The sequence below is a fragment of the Nansenia antarctica genome (assembly GCF_963989245.1).
Source record: "Nansenia antarctica genome assembly, chromosome: 7".
NCBI lineage: Eukaryota > Metazoa > Chordata > Actinopteri > Argentiniformes > Microstomatidae > Nansenia > Nansenia antarctica.
This window is the reverse complement of record NC_137677.1, coordinates 3,526,562-3,538,404: the sequence shown is the minus strand read 5'-3', so window position 1 is coordinate 3,538,404 and position 11,843 is coordinate 3,526,562. Positions and strand designations below refer to the sequence as shown.

The 11,843-nt window shown below is 42.6% G+C and overlaps 2 protein-coding genes across 2 annotated transcripts in view; both read right to left on the bottom strand.

Moving 5' to 3' along the window:
- ccl44 (chemokine (C-C motif) ligand 44) overlaps window positions 1-102 on the bottom strand; it is a gene marked incomplete at both ends in the record, with an annotated part of 4,169 nt that extends 4,067 nt beyond the window's left edge. Inside the window, one exon of the mRNA XM_080536002.1 lies at window positions 42-102. Coding sequence (XP_080392128.1) covers window positions 42-102 — 61 coding nt within the window. The remainder of the gene's footprint in view (window positions 1-41) is intronic.
- A 5,074-nt stretch (window positions 103-5,176) lies between these two features.
- pole4 (polymerase (DNA-directed), epsilon 4, accessory subunit) lies at window positions 5,177-9,562 on the bottom strand (the record flags this gene model as incomplete). Its single annotated transcript, XM_080536001.1, is given in 6 exon segments — window positions 5,177-5,306; window positions 5,468-5,509; window positions 6,646-6,730; window positions 7,445-7,726; window positions 7,729-7,745; window positions 9,538-9,562. Coding segments are annotated over 6 exon segments (465 nt in total). The 3' UTR covers window positions 5,177-5,292.
- Between the last annotated feature and the right edge of the window lie 2,281 nt (window positions 9,563-11,843).

The following is an 11,843-nucleotide window of genomic DNA, read 5'->3' as shown; positions in this document are numbered from 1 at the left end:
GTGAGGGTTACACTACAGTAGAGGTGGAATCTTAGTCTTACCTTCCACCGAGGCCAGGAGGACAGCAGAGAGAGCAATAACAGTCAGTGTCTGGAGGAACATGGTGAGGCTGGCTGGCAGGGAAGCAATGGAAGTAATCCGCTCTGTTACCTTTCTCTCTATTGCTCTGTCTCTTATATTTCTCCCTCCTCTGACTCCCTCCCTCCCTCCCTCCTTCCCCTCCCTTTTCACTCTCTCTCCCTTTAACTATCTCCCTTCCCTCTCTTTTTCTCCTCTCCCTCTCCCCCCCTCTCTCACTCCTCTCTCGATATCCCTCATACACGCACACACACACACAGGCACACACGCACACACCCACCCACCCACTCCCGAACCCTCACGTCCCCTCCCTCTCCAGCTCTCTCTCTCTCTCTCCCTCTCTCTCTCTCTACTCTGAGTACCACACTCGCTCGTTTCATTCCTGTGTCTTTGCCCTCTTCAAAGGTACTTTCCAAAAAACAGCACTTATATTAATAATAATAATAATTCAGATTTATGGCAACCTACTGCAGTCATGGACACTGCCAGTGCACACTACCTAGTTAACGGCATAATTACCCCCATTAGTCTTGCAGCTATGTTATGATTGTCTTTTTAAAAAACAGCAGAAAGCCTATGGCAGTACATTCATTGGACAGATTACAACAATGTAGCCTAATGACAATGCCATTACAACGTTATAACAAAGCAGTGCGCAAACCCGTCTGTTTTGTATTCCTGTAATGATCTAAAAGGCATTTCTCATACCGAATCATTCAAAGAGAAAACATTCGGTTTGTTTCCCAAAAAACTATCACCACAGAAATATGCTGGAGGGCTTTATCTGCGGTTCAGACATCAACAAGTCACATTAAAGGGATACTTCAAAACAACACCAGCAGGATCTGATTAGGAGCGGAGAACAACAGAATACTACTACAATACTGAGCATCATTCCTCCGTCACGGTATTAACTCGACCCAAGTGGCGCTGAGATGAAAGAGGCACATGACTATTGTCAGGCGAGCCAGGGCTACCATCCATCTCTGCACCAGTATGCTGCTTACGCTGCACAAAGACACATCAGAAGATTATCATAAATGTGTTCATGTTATGGTACAAAAAGAACAACTGTTGTTCAATCAATGTGACTATATAGTAGTATGACTATACATCATTACTGTATGTCCTGAGAGCCATAAAAAGGCGGTGTGTGTGCGTGTGTGTGTGTGTGTGTGAGAGTGTGTGTGTGTGTGTGTGTGTCTCTGTGTGTGTGTGTGTGTGTGTGTGTGTGTGTGTGTCTGTGTATGTCTGTGTCAATGGCTGTGTCTGTGTGTCGTGTGTGTCTGTGTGTCTCTGTGTGTGTGTGTGTGTGTGTGTGTGTGTGTGTCTCTCTGTGTATGTCTGTGTCAATGGCTGTGTCTGTGTGTGTGTGTGTGTGTGTGTGTGTGTGTGTGTGTGTGTGTGTGTGTGTGTGTGTGTGTGGCGGGGGAGGCGGTGTGGAGGGTGGAGGGTTTGCTTTGGCAGGCAGGGTGTTACTAGAACCCATCTGACGCTCCCCGTCGTGGAGGAAACCCACAGCTTTACCTTGCAGAGGAGCTGTAACTGGATGACAGCAGCACCCCTCCCTCACCCCTCCCTCTCTAAGGGCTTCAGTAATACACACGGTATTCCATTAAATAAACATGTACAAGAATGGTAAGAATGCAAACACAAATAAACATTGCACCTTATGAACATAACAGTAGTCTCAAACGCTCAGCAACTCATGACGCTTGGAAATGTCCCCTCGTCGTTCTTGTTTATACTTGTTTGTACCTGTGTCTATGTACCTGTATCTATGTACCTGTATCTACATACCTGTATCTATATGTACCTGTGTCTATGTACCTGTGTCTATGTACCTGTATCCTATGTAAACCACTGTAACTGGTGGATGCAGGGTTGTAATACAGTCTGTATGTTACGGTACATGTGGGAAAACTAGGGTTAGGGTTAGGTGCTAGGGTGCTATGGTTAGGGTTAGGGTTAGGGTTAGGGTTAGGGTTAGACATGCCAGCATGTACCAAGTCACCCTAGCACCTAAACCTAACCCTAGTTTTCCCACATGTACCATATACCCCCAATTCATGTATGATGTCTAAGAGGTTAACACACACTGAGAGAGAAATGCATGAATAGACTATACTGATGGTTTCATTTAAGGCAGATCTCCCATGAATGGTGAGGAGGCCTATGACTGGAAGCTTCTAGACGTCAAGAACACAATAAAACTCCCTATCTGACTCCTTGCATACCTGAAGTCCTGGAAGTGAAAATATGCCGTCTGTGTATTGAGGGGTGAGGAGGGGGGAGGCAGAGGGGGTAAGGTGGGGGGGTGGGGGGGGGGAGCGTGCAAGAATTCAACCCTTAAGAAATCAGGTTGGAATCTTTCAGCTGCGAAAACATACTTTCCCTATGACTTCAGGTCTGCTGGTGAGCCAAACACATTTCCTGCATTTCTCCGAGGCGATTAAGAGATCACTGTAGTATAGACGCACAAACACAGCCAAACAAAGGTTGAAAAAATACAAACAATGGAATTCATAACCACCTATAAATGCCTTTAAAGACCCGTCTTCCTCATTGAGGGGGTAAAGGGCCCGGGGAGAGGTTAGGGAGGCTATGTCCCCCCGAGAAACGGTAAGGGACATGACCTGCTACACATGTGGTCCGTGACAGCTTACCCAAAATGGATCTCTGTGTTCAGTTCCAGAGGGCAGCAGAACTTTGAGATTAAAACTAGTGTTTTGTTTTTTTATCACTTGAGTTTTTTATTGGGTTTCAGCATAGACATGGACAGAACATCATATCTACATCTTCTGATAAAACAAAGAGTAAAGAAACATAGCATAACCCATAAACAGAGGGGGGTAAAAAAGTGAAAAGAAAAAGAAAAAAAAGTAAGAAAAAAGGGAGAAAGTAAGAATATATAAGAAGTCCAGAGGTGTTTCAATCAACATGTTACTGGTCATATATTCTGAATGAGTATTAAATTAGGAGGTGTCACGTTTCATATAAATGTTCCATTTTTCACAGTATTTTTTCAAATATATTGATTTTGAGTCTCAAAAGGTATGTCATCTTTTCCATAACAATAACATATTTATTTCTGGTTGTATAACTGGTGAGCTGTGGGAAGAATTTCCTCTCTGCAATTAACTTAGTCAATCATCATCATCATCATCATCATCATACTGTACAGATGGAATACAGCAAACGTATTTGTTATTTGTTAATTACTTCAGGAATTGCCTGTAGCTTCCACCTTCTTCAGCTTAATAGTGAGTCACAATTCAGGAGTTAGTTATTTCTATTTATGTCCATGTTCTGCTTGAGAAGACAAGAGGCATTGCTGAAGCATCTAACTTTATATAAAGAACACACACTAACCCTAATGAAACGTTGTTTATTGACTGTCTGTGGAAATACAGTTGCATCCATCCATGCAAGATGTTGTGATTATGTTTTATGATAGCTAAAGTACTGCGTGTTCCACACTGCCCGGCTCGCCTGGCATTCTTCTAATGGGAGTAGACCAGACTAGTGTTCTTCTGCGCAGGCAGCAGTCGTCTCATACCAACATCTGTGCTTCTCACAGGGTTGTTTCTTTGCTCAGTGTAACACTAAGCCAGAACATGTTTGGTTAAATACACCGAGGCAATTATTTAGAATCATTGCAAAACCCCCGATGGGTCTTGAGTGGGCTTGGGAGTGCGAAAGGGAACCCCTGTTCAGGAATGGATGTGTTTAACAAAAGCTTGTGAAAGGAAAACAGACAATTCTATCATTCCAGAAAGAAGAAAATACATTTTCATAATCATACAAACCATCCTCTGGCTTGAGATTATTTTAGGAATGGAAAAGCATAGGTCAGGACATTAACATGAACTTAACTCTTAACATATAATGCTCTAATTAAGTATCTAAAAAGAGGCACAAGACATTATTAAACTGACACTGTACGCTAGCTAGATCTAGGGGACTCTGTTCAGGAATGCACCCAGCAGCACATCATAATAGTTGTTGTGTATTTTTAGTCTAGCCTTGATTTCCTCCAGATAAATTTCATTTGCCATCGCAAGAAGAACAGACCACCAGCGCAGGCCGGAGCTAACCCTGGCATGCCTCGGCCCTGGCGTGGGGCACGACTCTAATCTGCACTAAAGCTCATAGTATGCTCGTTTGATTATGGACCTGTGGTTCAGTTCAAGTCTCTCTCTCTCTCTCTCTCTCTCTCTCTCTCTCTCTGCCTCTCTCTCTCTCTCTCTCTCCCTCTCTGTCTCTCTCTCTCTCTGTCTCTCTCTGGTTTGGTAATTTATAGAGAACTAAAATAAACAGGATATAATGGCATGATGCATAAATGTGGGCTGTAAGCTGGGAGCCGGCAGACAGAGTTAGCTAGTGGCATTTGGAAAGGAAATGTCCCAAGTCTTTATCCGTTAGTCTGCAGACAGAAGGCCTGGTCATTTGCAAGACCCACTGGCGGACTCAGGGGGGGGGGGGGGCAGGGGGGGCGACTGCCCCTCCTGGTGCCCCCACGGTTGAAAAACGTCTCACTTAAGTGCCCTTTTGAGTGGCAAAAATGCCCTTTTGAGTGGCGAAAATGAGAGGGCGTGCCCTATTGGTGCCCCTCCAATGGTCTAAACTTGACCATGTGGCCCCCACAATTGAAAAACGTCGCACTTAAGTGCCCTTTTGAGTGGCAAAATTAGAGGATGTGCCCTATTGGCTGCCCTTCCAATGGTCTAAACTTGACCATGTGCACTGATGGGGTCCCATGTTGTGCAGTAGGTGCCCTTTCTTTCTTTTCGGTAGATAGATTTGTATGTTTCATGATGTTTTCATTATATTCAAATTGAAAATCTATATCTTCCTCCCTTTGGAAGAATGGTGCACACAAACAGTATTGTTGCCTGGACAGGACACAAAACAAACAGATAACCAATAATAATAATCATACAATACTTCCAAATGAATAGGGTTTAACACATTTGTATGATTTATTTCAACATTATTATATCTCACAATATTTACACATAAAAATGGTAGACTCTGTGTATACAAGACTGGCCGAGGGAGGTTGATCATCACTGATGTATTTACAGTTATTACATGTTCAGTAGCAAAAGCCTTTACAATGTCCACTTGATGATGAAAAAAACAGATCGATGTGTCTGTGTCCAGAATGTGTCCGTAAACAACTCTCATTCTGCTGTCCTCCGATTGTAATATTTAGTCCAGAGTACCTTGACAGAAAGTTTTAAAAAAAAAGAAAGAAATTCTGTCATTCAATTTGGCCAACAGCAATGGCTACAGCATCACATCCAACTATGTCAATGTGATAGAGAATCTAGTTAGTAGAGAATCTAGTTAGTAGAGGCTTTGCTAAGCAGTAAACAAAACTTACCTTCTAGGAAAGCAAACTCATCAATGGCCTCTATTGCATTGTCTGTCAATCAGAGGAAAGACAAGGTTAGAGACAACTCAGTCACAGACTAAGGGTGTGTTCTCACTAGAACATTTGCTTCACTTGAATCGGAGTTTAGGATAAAATTCGCTTTGCTCTGCGTCGTTTGGAGCTGTGAGAAGTCGCTCCCGGAGCAAATAGCCGACAGATGCTCCGCTTGAAAAGGGTGGTTTCGCTCCGGTTAGAAACGACGCATCGAGGCTGTCCATAGGAAAACAACAGCGCATGTGTGTTGATCTGGATAACAGCGGGACGAACAGGCAATTTTACATTTTTCTGACCAATCAACTACCACGTCTGTTGCTTCGATTGCGTATGTTACTTCGTTTACATGAAGGGCTGTGAGAATGCAAATCAGAGAAATTATTTATGCAACAATGTTGCGAACTCATCCACTTGCTCCGGGTCCTGATTCTGACTTTCATGTGAGAACATGAGGCAGTTGTCATTAAACCTGGTCCCGGAGGGCTGCTGTTCTTTTGTTCCAACCCAGTACCAACAGATTACTCAACTCATCACCTGCTCATCAGAACCTTGGTTAGTTGTTTCAGTGGTACTGGGCTGGAACCAAAGCATGCACACCCATTAGCTCTCCAGGGCCAGTGTTGACCTCTGACCTTTGACCTGAGCATCGGTTATGGTATGGGTGATCATCCATGACTGGTGTGTGGTAGGTAATGTTTGGGTAAAAAAAAAAAACGGGACACAACTAACCAGCAAACTTATGTTGGATTTCCGAATCGGTTAACATTTGGTTTAGAGTTAAGGGTTACGGTTAGGGGCAGTTTTAGAGTTAAGGGTTTAGGGTTAGGGGCAGTTTTAGAGTTAAGGGTTAGGGTTAGGGGCAGTTTTAGAGTTAAGGGTTACGGTTAGGGGCAGTTTAGAGTTAAGGGTTACGGTTAGGGGCAGTTTTAGAGTTAAGGGTTAGGGTTAGGGGCAGTTTTAGGGTTAGGGTTAGGGGCAGGTTTAGAGTTAAGGGTTAGGGTTAGGGGCAGTTTTAGAGTTAAGGGTTACGGTTAGGGGCAGGTTTAGGTTTTGACCCCCTGGGTGTCGACGTGACGCTGGTCAGGAAGGTCCCTTTAGAGTCACTACCGTAATGTTTGTTTGTCAGGTCTTACCCAAATCTTTCCTTTGCAACGTTTTCCTCTTCCCTTGCTGGGCATACACCAGGGAGTCTTTGGCAATCATCTCAACAAAGAGTTCCTATAAGACAAGATGTTTGACAGTCACTATGGGCCTATGGTATCACAGACATTGGTGGGTGGATTACAACCTCATCCTTCGGATAGCTACAGTACGGTACTCCTCGATGAAGAGTTGCCCAGCATCAATTACATTTTACATTTACATTTTTGGCATTTAGCAGACGCCTTATTCCAAAGCGACTGACAATCAATACATTTGACTAAGCAAGTGAATCATCAATCCACCAGTTGTAGCAGGAAGAGTAATCCAGCTCAGGCCCGGGGCCATTGATAGAAGGAAAAACCTTCTTCTATCACCTTCTTCTAAACCTAGTTTTTATTTTATTTTATTTTATATAGACACTGGAGAAACAGAGAGACAGTACAAGGGGATCAACAGAAGTTTTTAGGGACACAGTAGAGGGGAAAAGCGGGTGTCTTCAGGAGACGCAGTGCTGGGGGGCAGAAGATGTCTCAGGAGGAGCAGTTAAGATGTAACCTGAAGAGATGGAGGTCTTCAGTCTCCAGTCTCTCTCTCACTCACACTGGGTCAGACAGCAGTCCACACACACTCACACTCTCACTCTCTCACTCTCTCACACACACACACACACACACACACACACACACACACACACACACTAGCTACAGCCAGCTATGGTATTAAGTTAGCTGAGTATCACTGTTAGCTCTTTGTTGTCAAGGGATTGCATTGCAATGCTTTTTAACTTACTGTGGCTTTAGCTATCACGAACACAGACTCTTGACTGGCCAGGGACACGTCGGGGTCGGCTTTCATCAGGGACTTGATGCGGGACAGGGGCAGCTTGGCCAGGCGGTGGTTCTGCGGGGCTGGGTTAGGTAACCCCGGGTGTTGGTTCTGGGTCTCTTCCTCTGCCTCGTTCCCCCCCGGGGGTCGACCCTCCTCTTCCTCGCTGTTCCCCTGTTCTGCCTCTATGGGTACGACAGGAGGTGTATGCACGACTGCCACCGTGGCCGCCATTAGATTATGCCGCCAAAGTAGATTTCAGAGACTAGTTTCACGGTATAAACACATCTGAGCACATGTGCTCGTTTAGCGCGGAGCTGGAGGAAACGTGTTCTGATTGGTGAATAACACATTCGAAAGTCCCTCCCCTTCCCCTCCCGCCAACTAGCCCTGGTCTGCGGTTGGCTGAATGACCGAAGGCGAGAGGTGCTGATTGGCTGCAACCCAAAGCCAACCAAACGCCCCCCGTAGCATGGGTGTGTGTTCACAAACTCCTAAGCAGTTCACAAATGTTGGAAACAGTAACAGAGAAAGATGCTGACAACTGCATCCCAACTGTCAGATGGTGATCACATTGTAATCAAACTGTTTTACTTGAAGCCGTTTCATTACAAATAGTTTCAAACTATTCAATCTTCAGATTATACAAAATGTTATAATTTTATAATTTAACACGTTGATTTGGTAGCCAGTGCCATACAGAGATCAGATTCATTCAGAGCTGTACTTTGTACATTGTACACTAATTTTATGCACCCAGATTGTGGAATGCACTGCCAGTTTACATTAGGGATGCAACCTCAGCACATATGTTCAAGACAGTCAAGACTAAAAACCCATCTTTTTAATATTGCCTTTAAATGACTAAATAATACAATTAAGATTATAAAAACCCACCCTTTTAATATTGCCTTTAAATTACAAAATAATTAAATTAAGATTATATAATGATTAAAGCACTTTGAGCTGCACCGTTGCAGGAAAAGCGCTATACAAATAAAGTTATTATTATTATTATTATTATTATTATTATTATTATTATTATTATTGTTATAGAAAAGTGCCTATGCAGCATTTCCGGCCTCTAGTCTCTTTATGTCAGGCTGAGAGGCTGCTAATAGGATTGTCAGGAGACAGATTTAGTGAGAGGAGAGGATAGCATTCACATGCACGAGCCTGTGTGAGTCTCCTGAGGGCTTGAGAGATGAAGGATCCACAGCAAGCAGGTAATCCATTATTATTATTATGATATATATAGTTGTTTATTCTTAAATACAAAATACATTAATATCTCTCATTTTCAGGTATTGTAAACCTTTTGCTATTTGGTTTTAGACCCACAAATCAAAAGTCAACGTTTGAAGAGAGATTGCTGGCCTATGTTTTTACAATGCCAATTGCTGATGATTTGCTTTTATATACTGTAGGACAGACCTACTGTACGTCAAAGGACACCTCTAAGACTGACTGGATGGCTCTTTCATTACAGCCACACTGGTCGTTAACTTGCTGTAACATACAAGTAAATAATCTAGGCTATATGGTTTTGGCCAGAGAATTCAGTGCCTAACAGGGTCGGGGGGAATTCCTTTTCAATTCCATCAATTCAGGAAGTGTTTTGAAACTTCAATTCAATTCAAAATTCCAAACGCTTTTTATTTTATTTGTTATTTTTTCTGAGTGGGGCAGTCCCACTCATATTTTTCATTTTATTGACAGATACAGTAGAGATTTAGACAGGAAGGATGGGTGAGAGAGAGAGGAGGGGTGACATGCAGGAACTGGGGACCCTGCGGTTGGATGGTCAACGCTTAACCCGCTACGCCACCTAAGCACCCCAGCTTTTTATTTTCAATTTAGAGTAGAATGTAAAGAGGTTGCACAATTGAGTTGCTGACAATTTGAACATACTGTACAGTATACCAAGATACTCAGATTTCCACATCGCTTCTTTGAAAACGAATGCTCTTTTTTCAATTAATTTTTCAATTTAATTCACTACCGAAATGTAGTATGGAATTCAAAAGGAATTCGCTCCAATCATGGTGTCTGATTACCTTTCACTTGGGATGCCATGTCCATCGTCTTAGATTTTTACTAAATGTCTCTCTATGCGAGAATAACAGAGTGTTACAACATGCCAACATGACTCTACATTACATTACAGTAGATAGAGAGTAAGCCACCATACAGAAGAATTTATAATTCTCAAAAATAGGTGCAGAGAGAGAGAGAGAGAGAGAGGGCAGGAATTATATTGCATCCCTTGACAACAACACATAATCTAATCACAGCACAGAGGGGTCTGATCACTGACTGAAATACATCAGTGGTCCTAATCTTTCTGGGTCTGACTATTGTGTTGGGTAATAGTTTAACCCAAAAGTCTCAAATTAATTAATAATAGTTTAACCTTAAAGTCTAAAATTCAGCAATCCAATCAGTAAGGCCTAAAAAGGTCACAAATTTCAGTTATTCTGTCTAAAAATGAGGTGCTAGGTCTTAAAAATGAGATCCTGCAAGGAAATCAGTCCGACCACATCTATTTACGCGGAAATTAATCAAGCTGGAACCCAAAAAATGCCAATTCGCTTCCTTTTTTGTCTGTATGGCAGTGAAATCCTTAATTTCATCACCTCGAGGATGACAAAAAGCTATCATATGGTGTCGCGAATAGGTCTAAAATTATATTCAAAGAGGTCTAAAAAGGTCTTGAATTTGACTTGTTGAGACTTGTAGGGAACCCTGCTATACTGAATGTAACCCAGTGCCTTTCCCTGTGTAGTATAATTAGAACACAGTGACCAGGACTAAACCAGTAATACTGTGCCAAAAGCGGGTCTGTAATCCTGATCCCTACGGAGGCAAGAACATGGATCGGTCTATGCCGGTGACAGTTACGTTCAAACCAGATTGAAGATGACAAAAACTGCCAGAATTATACATTTGTATAGGGATATAACTAAACCAACTACTATATTATTAGACCTGTTGACTTAATCAATTCCCTCACATATCTGACACATTTATCTCGGCCTACAGAAAAATTCAATGTACTTACAGCACAGCAGTTCACTCTATTCATTTGGCAAAATCTCCTCTCTAAACAGATTCACAGGGGTGCAGATAGTACAAAAAAAAAACTACTTAAACAACAACAACAACAACAACAACAACAACAACAACAACCTCTTAACAGGATTAATACATGTCGTGTGGAAACACTTTGAAAAAGATAGGAGGAAACCTAGCCTACATATTCAGGGAATAAGCCATAACAAGATCCTGTTACCTCATTGGTTAATCCTCCAAACAGTTATAGAGAGGTTTGACCTGTGACCTTTCTGGCCTGTCTCCATTTAGCTTTCTTGACCTTTTTGTGTTCAACGCCATGGTTAGCTTAGTTATCTTATTAAATTGTTTACAGTCTTGATTGAGGTCAGATTGGTTCATCTGAACGACTGTATGACATAATAGTACATTGCTAGAAACAACACCAAATCCATATCAATCGATATCATCAGTTACTGGTGTCAACACTGCAATGATATGTAACAGTAGATATGAAATAATGACAATACATATTTCTCAAAGGCATGTTCATTGTATATTCTTTTCATTGTTTCTCCAATGAAGTTCAACAATATCATAAACACATAGTGGTTACATACAGTAAAAGCATAGATAGGATACTGGATGTCTCCTCAAAAGATGTGTAATTAGGCCCTAACTATTTCTAAGTGTATTGCGCCCTCATTTTCATGCACATGTAACCTTCATTGTGGCGGACTCAGGGGGGGGGGGGCAGGGGGGGCGACCGCCCCTCCTGGTGCCCCCACGGTTGAAAAACGTCTCTCTTAAATGCCCTTTTGAGTGGCAAAAATGAGAGGACGTGCTCTATTGGTGCCCCTCCAATGGTCTAAACTTGACCATGTGCCCCCACAGTTGAATAACGTCGCACTAAAGTGCTATTTTAAGTGGCAAAATTAGAGGATGTGCCCTATTGGCTGCCCTTCCAATGGTCTAAACTTGACCATGTGCACTGATGGGGTCCCATGTTGTTTTTTTCTTTTCGTCCCTGCCCTTCAAACAGCCTGAGTCCGCCAGTGATTGTAATGTTATGCTGGTTGAGATACGTTCTGTGAGTCAGCTACTCTGGGATTACAGGAGTCCTCCTTACACATGCAGATGAACGTACTGTACAATAGGCTGATCTCATTATGAACGTCCTCACTGTCCTCTCCATTGGTCGAGGTGCCAAATGCTAAATCACCTGTTCATTGACCTCCAGGAAGTGAGCAGGACAGACTGTCATTCTACAGTTTGAAAGCCCAGTCAGAGTACGAGAGGTAGAGCTGGGATC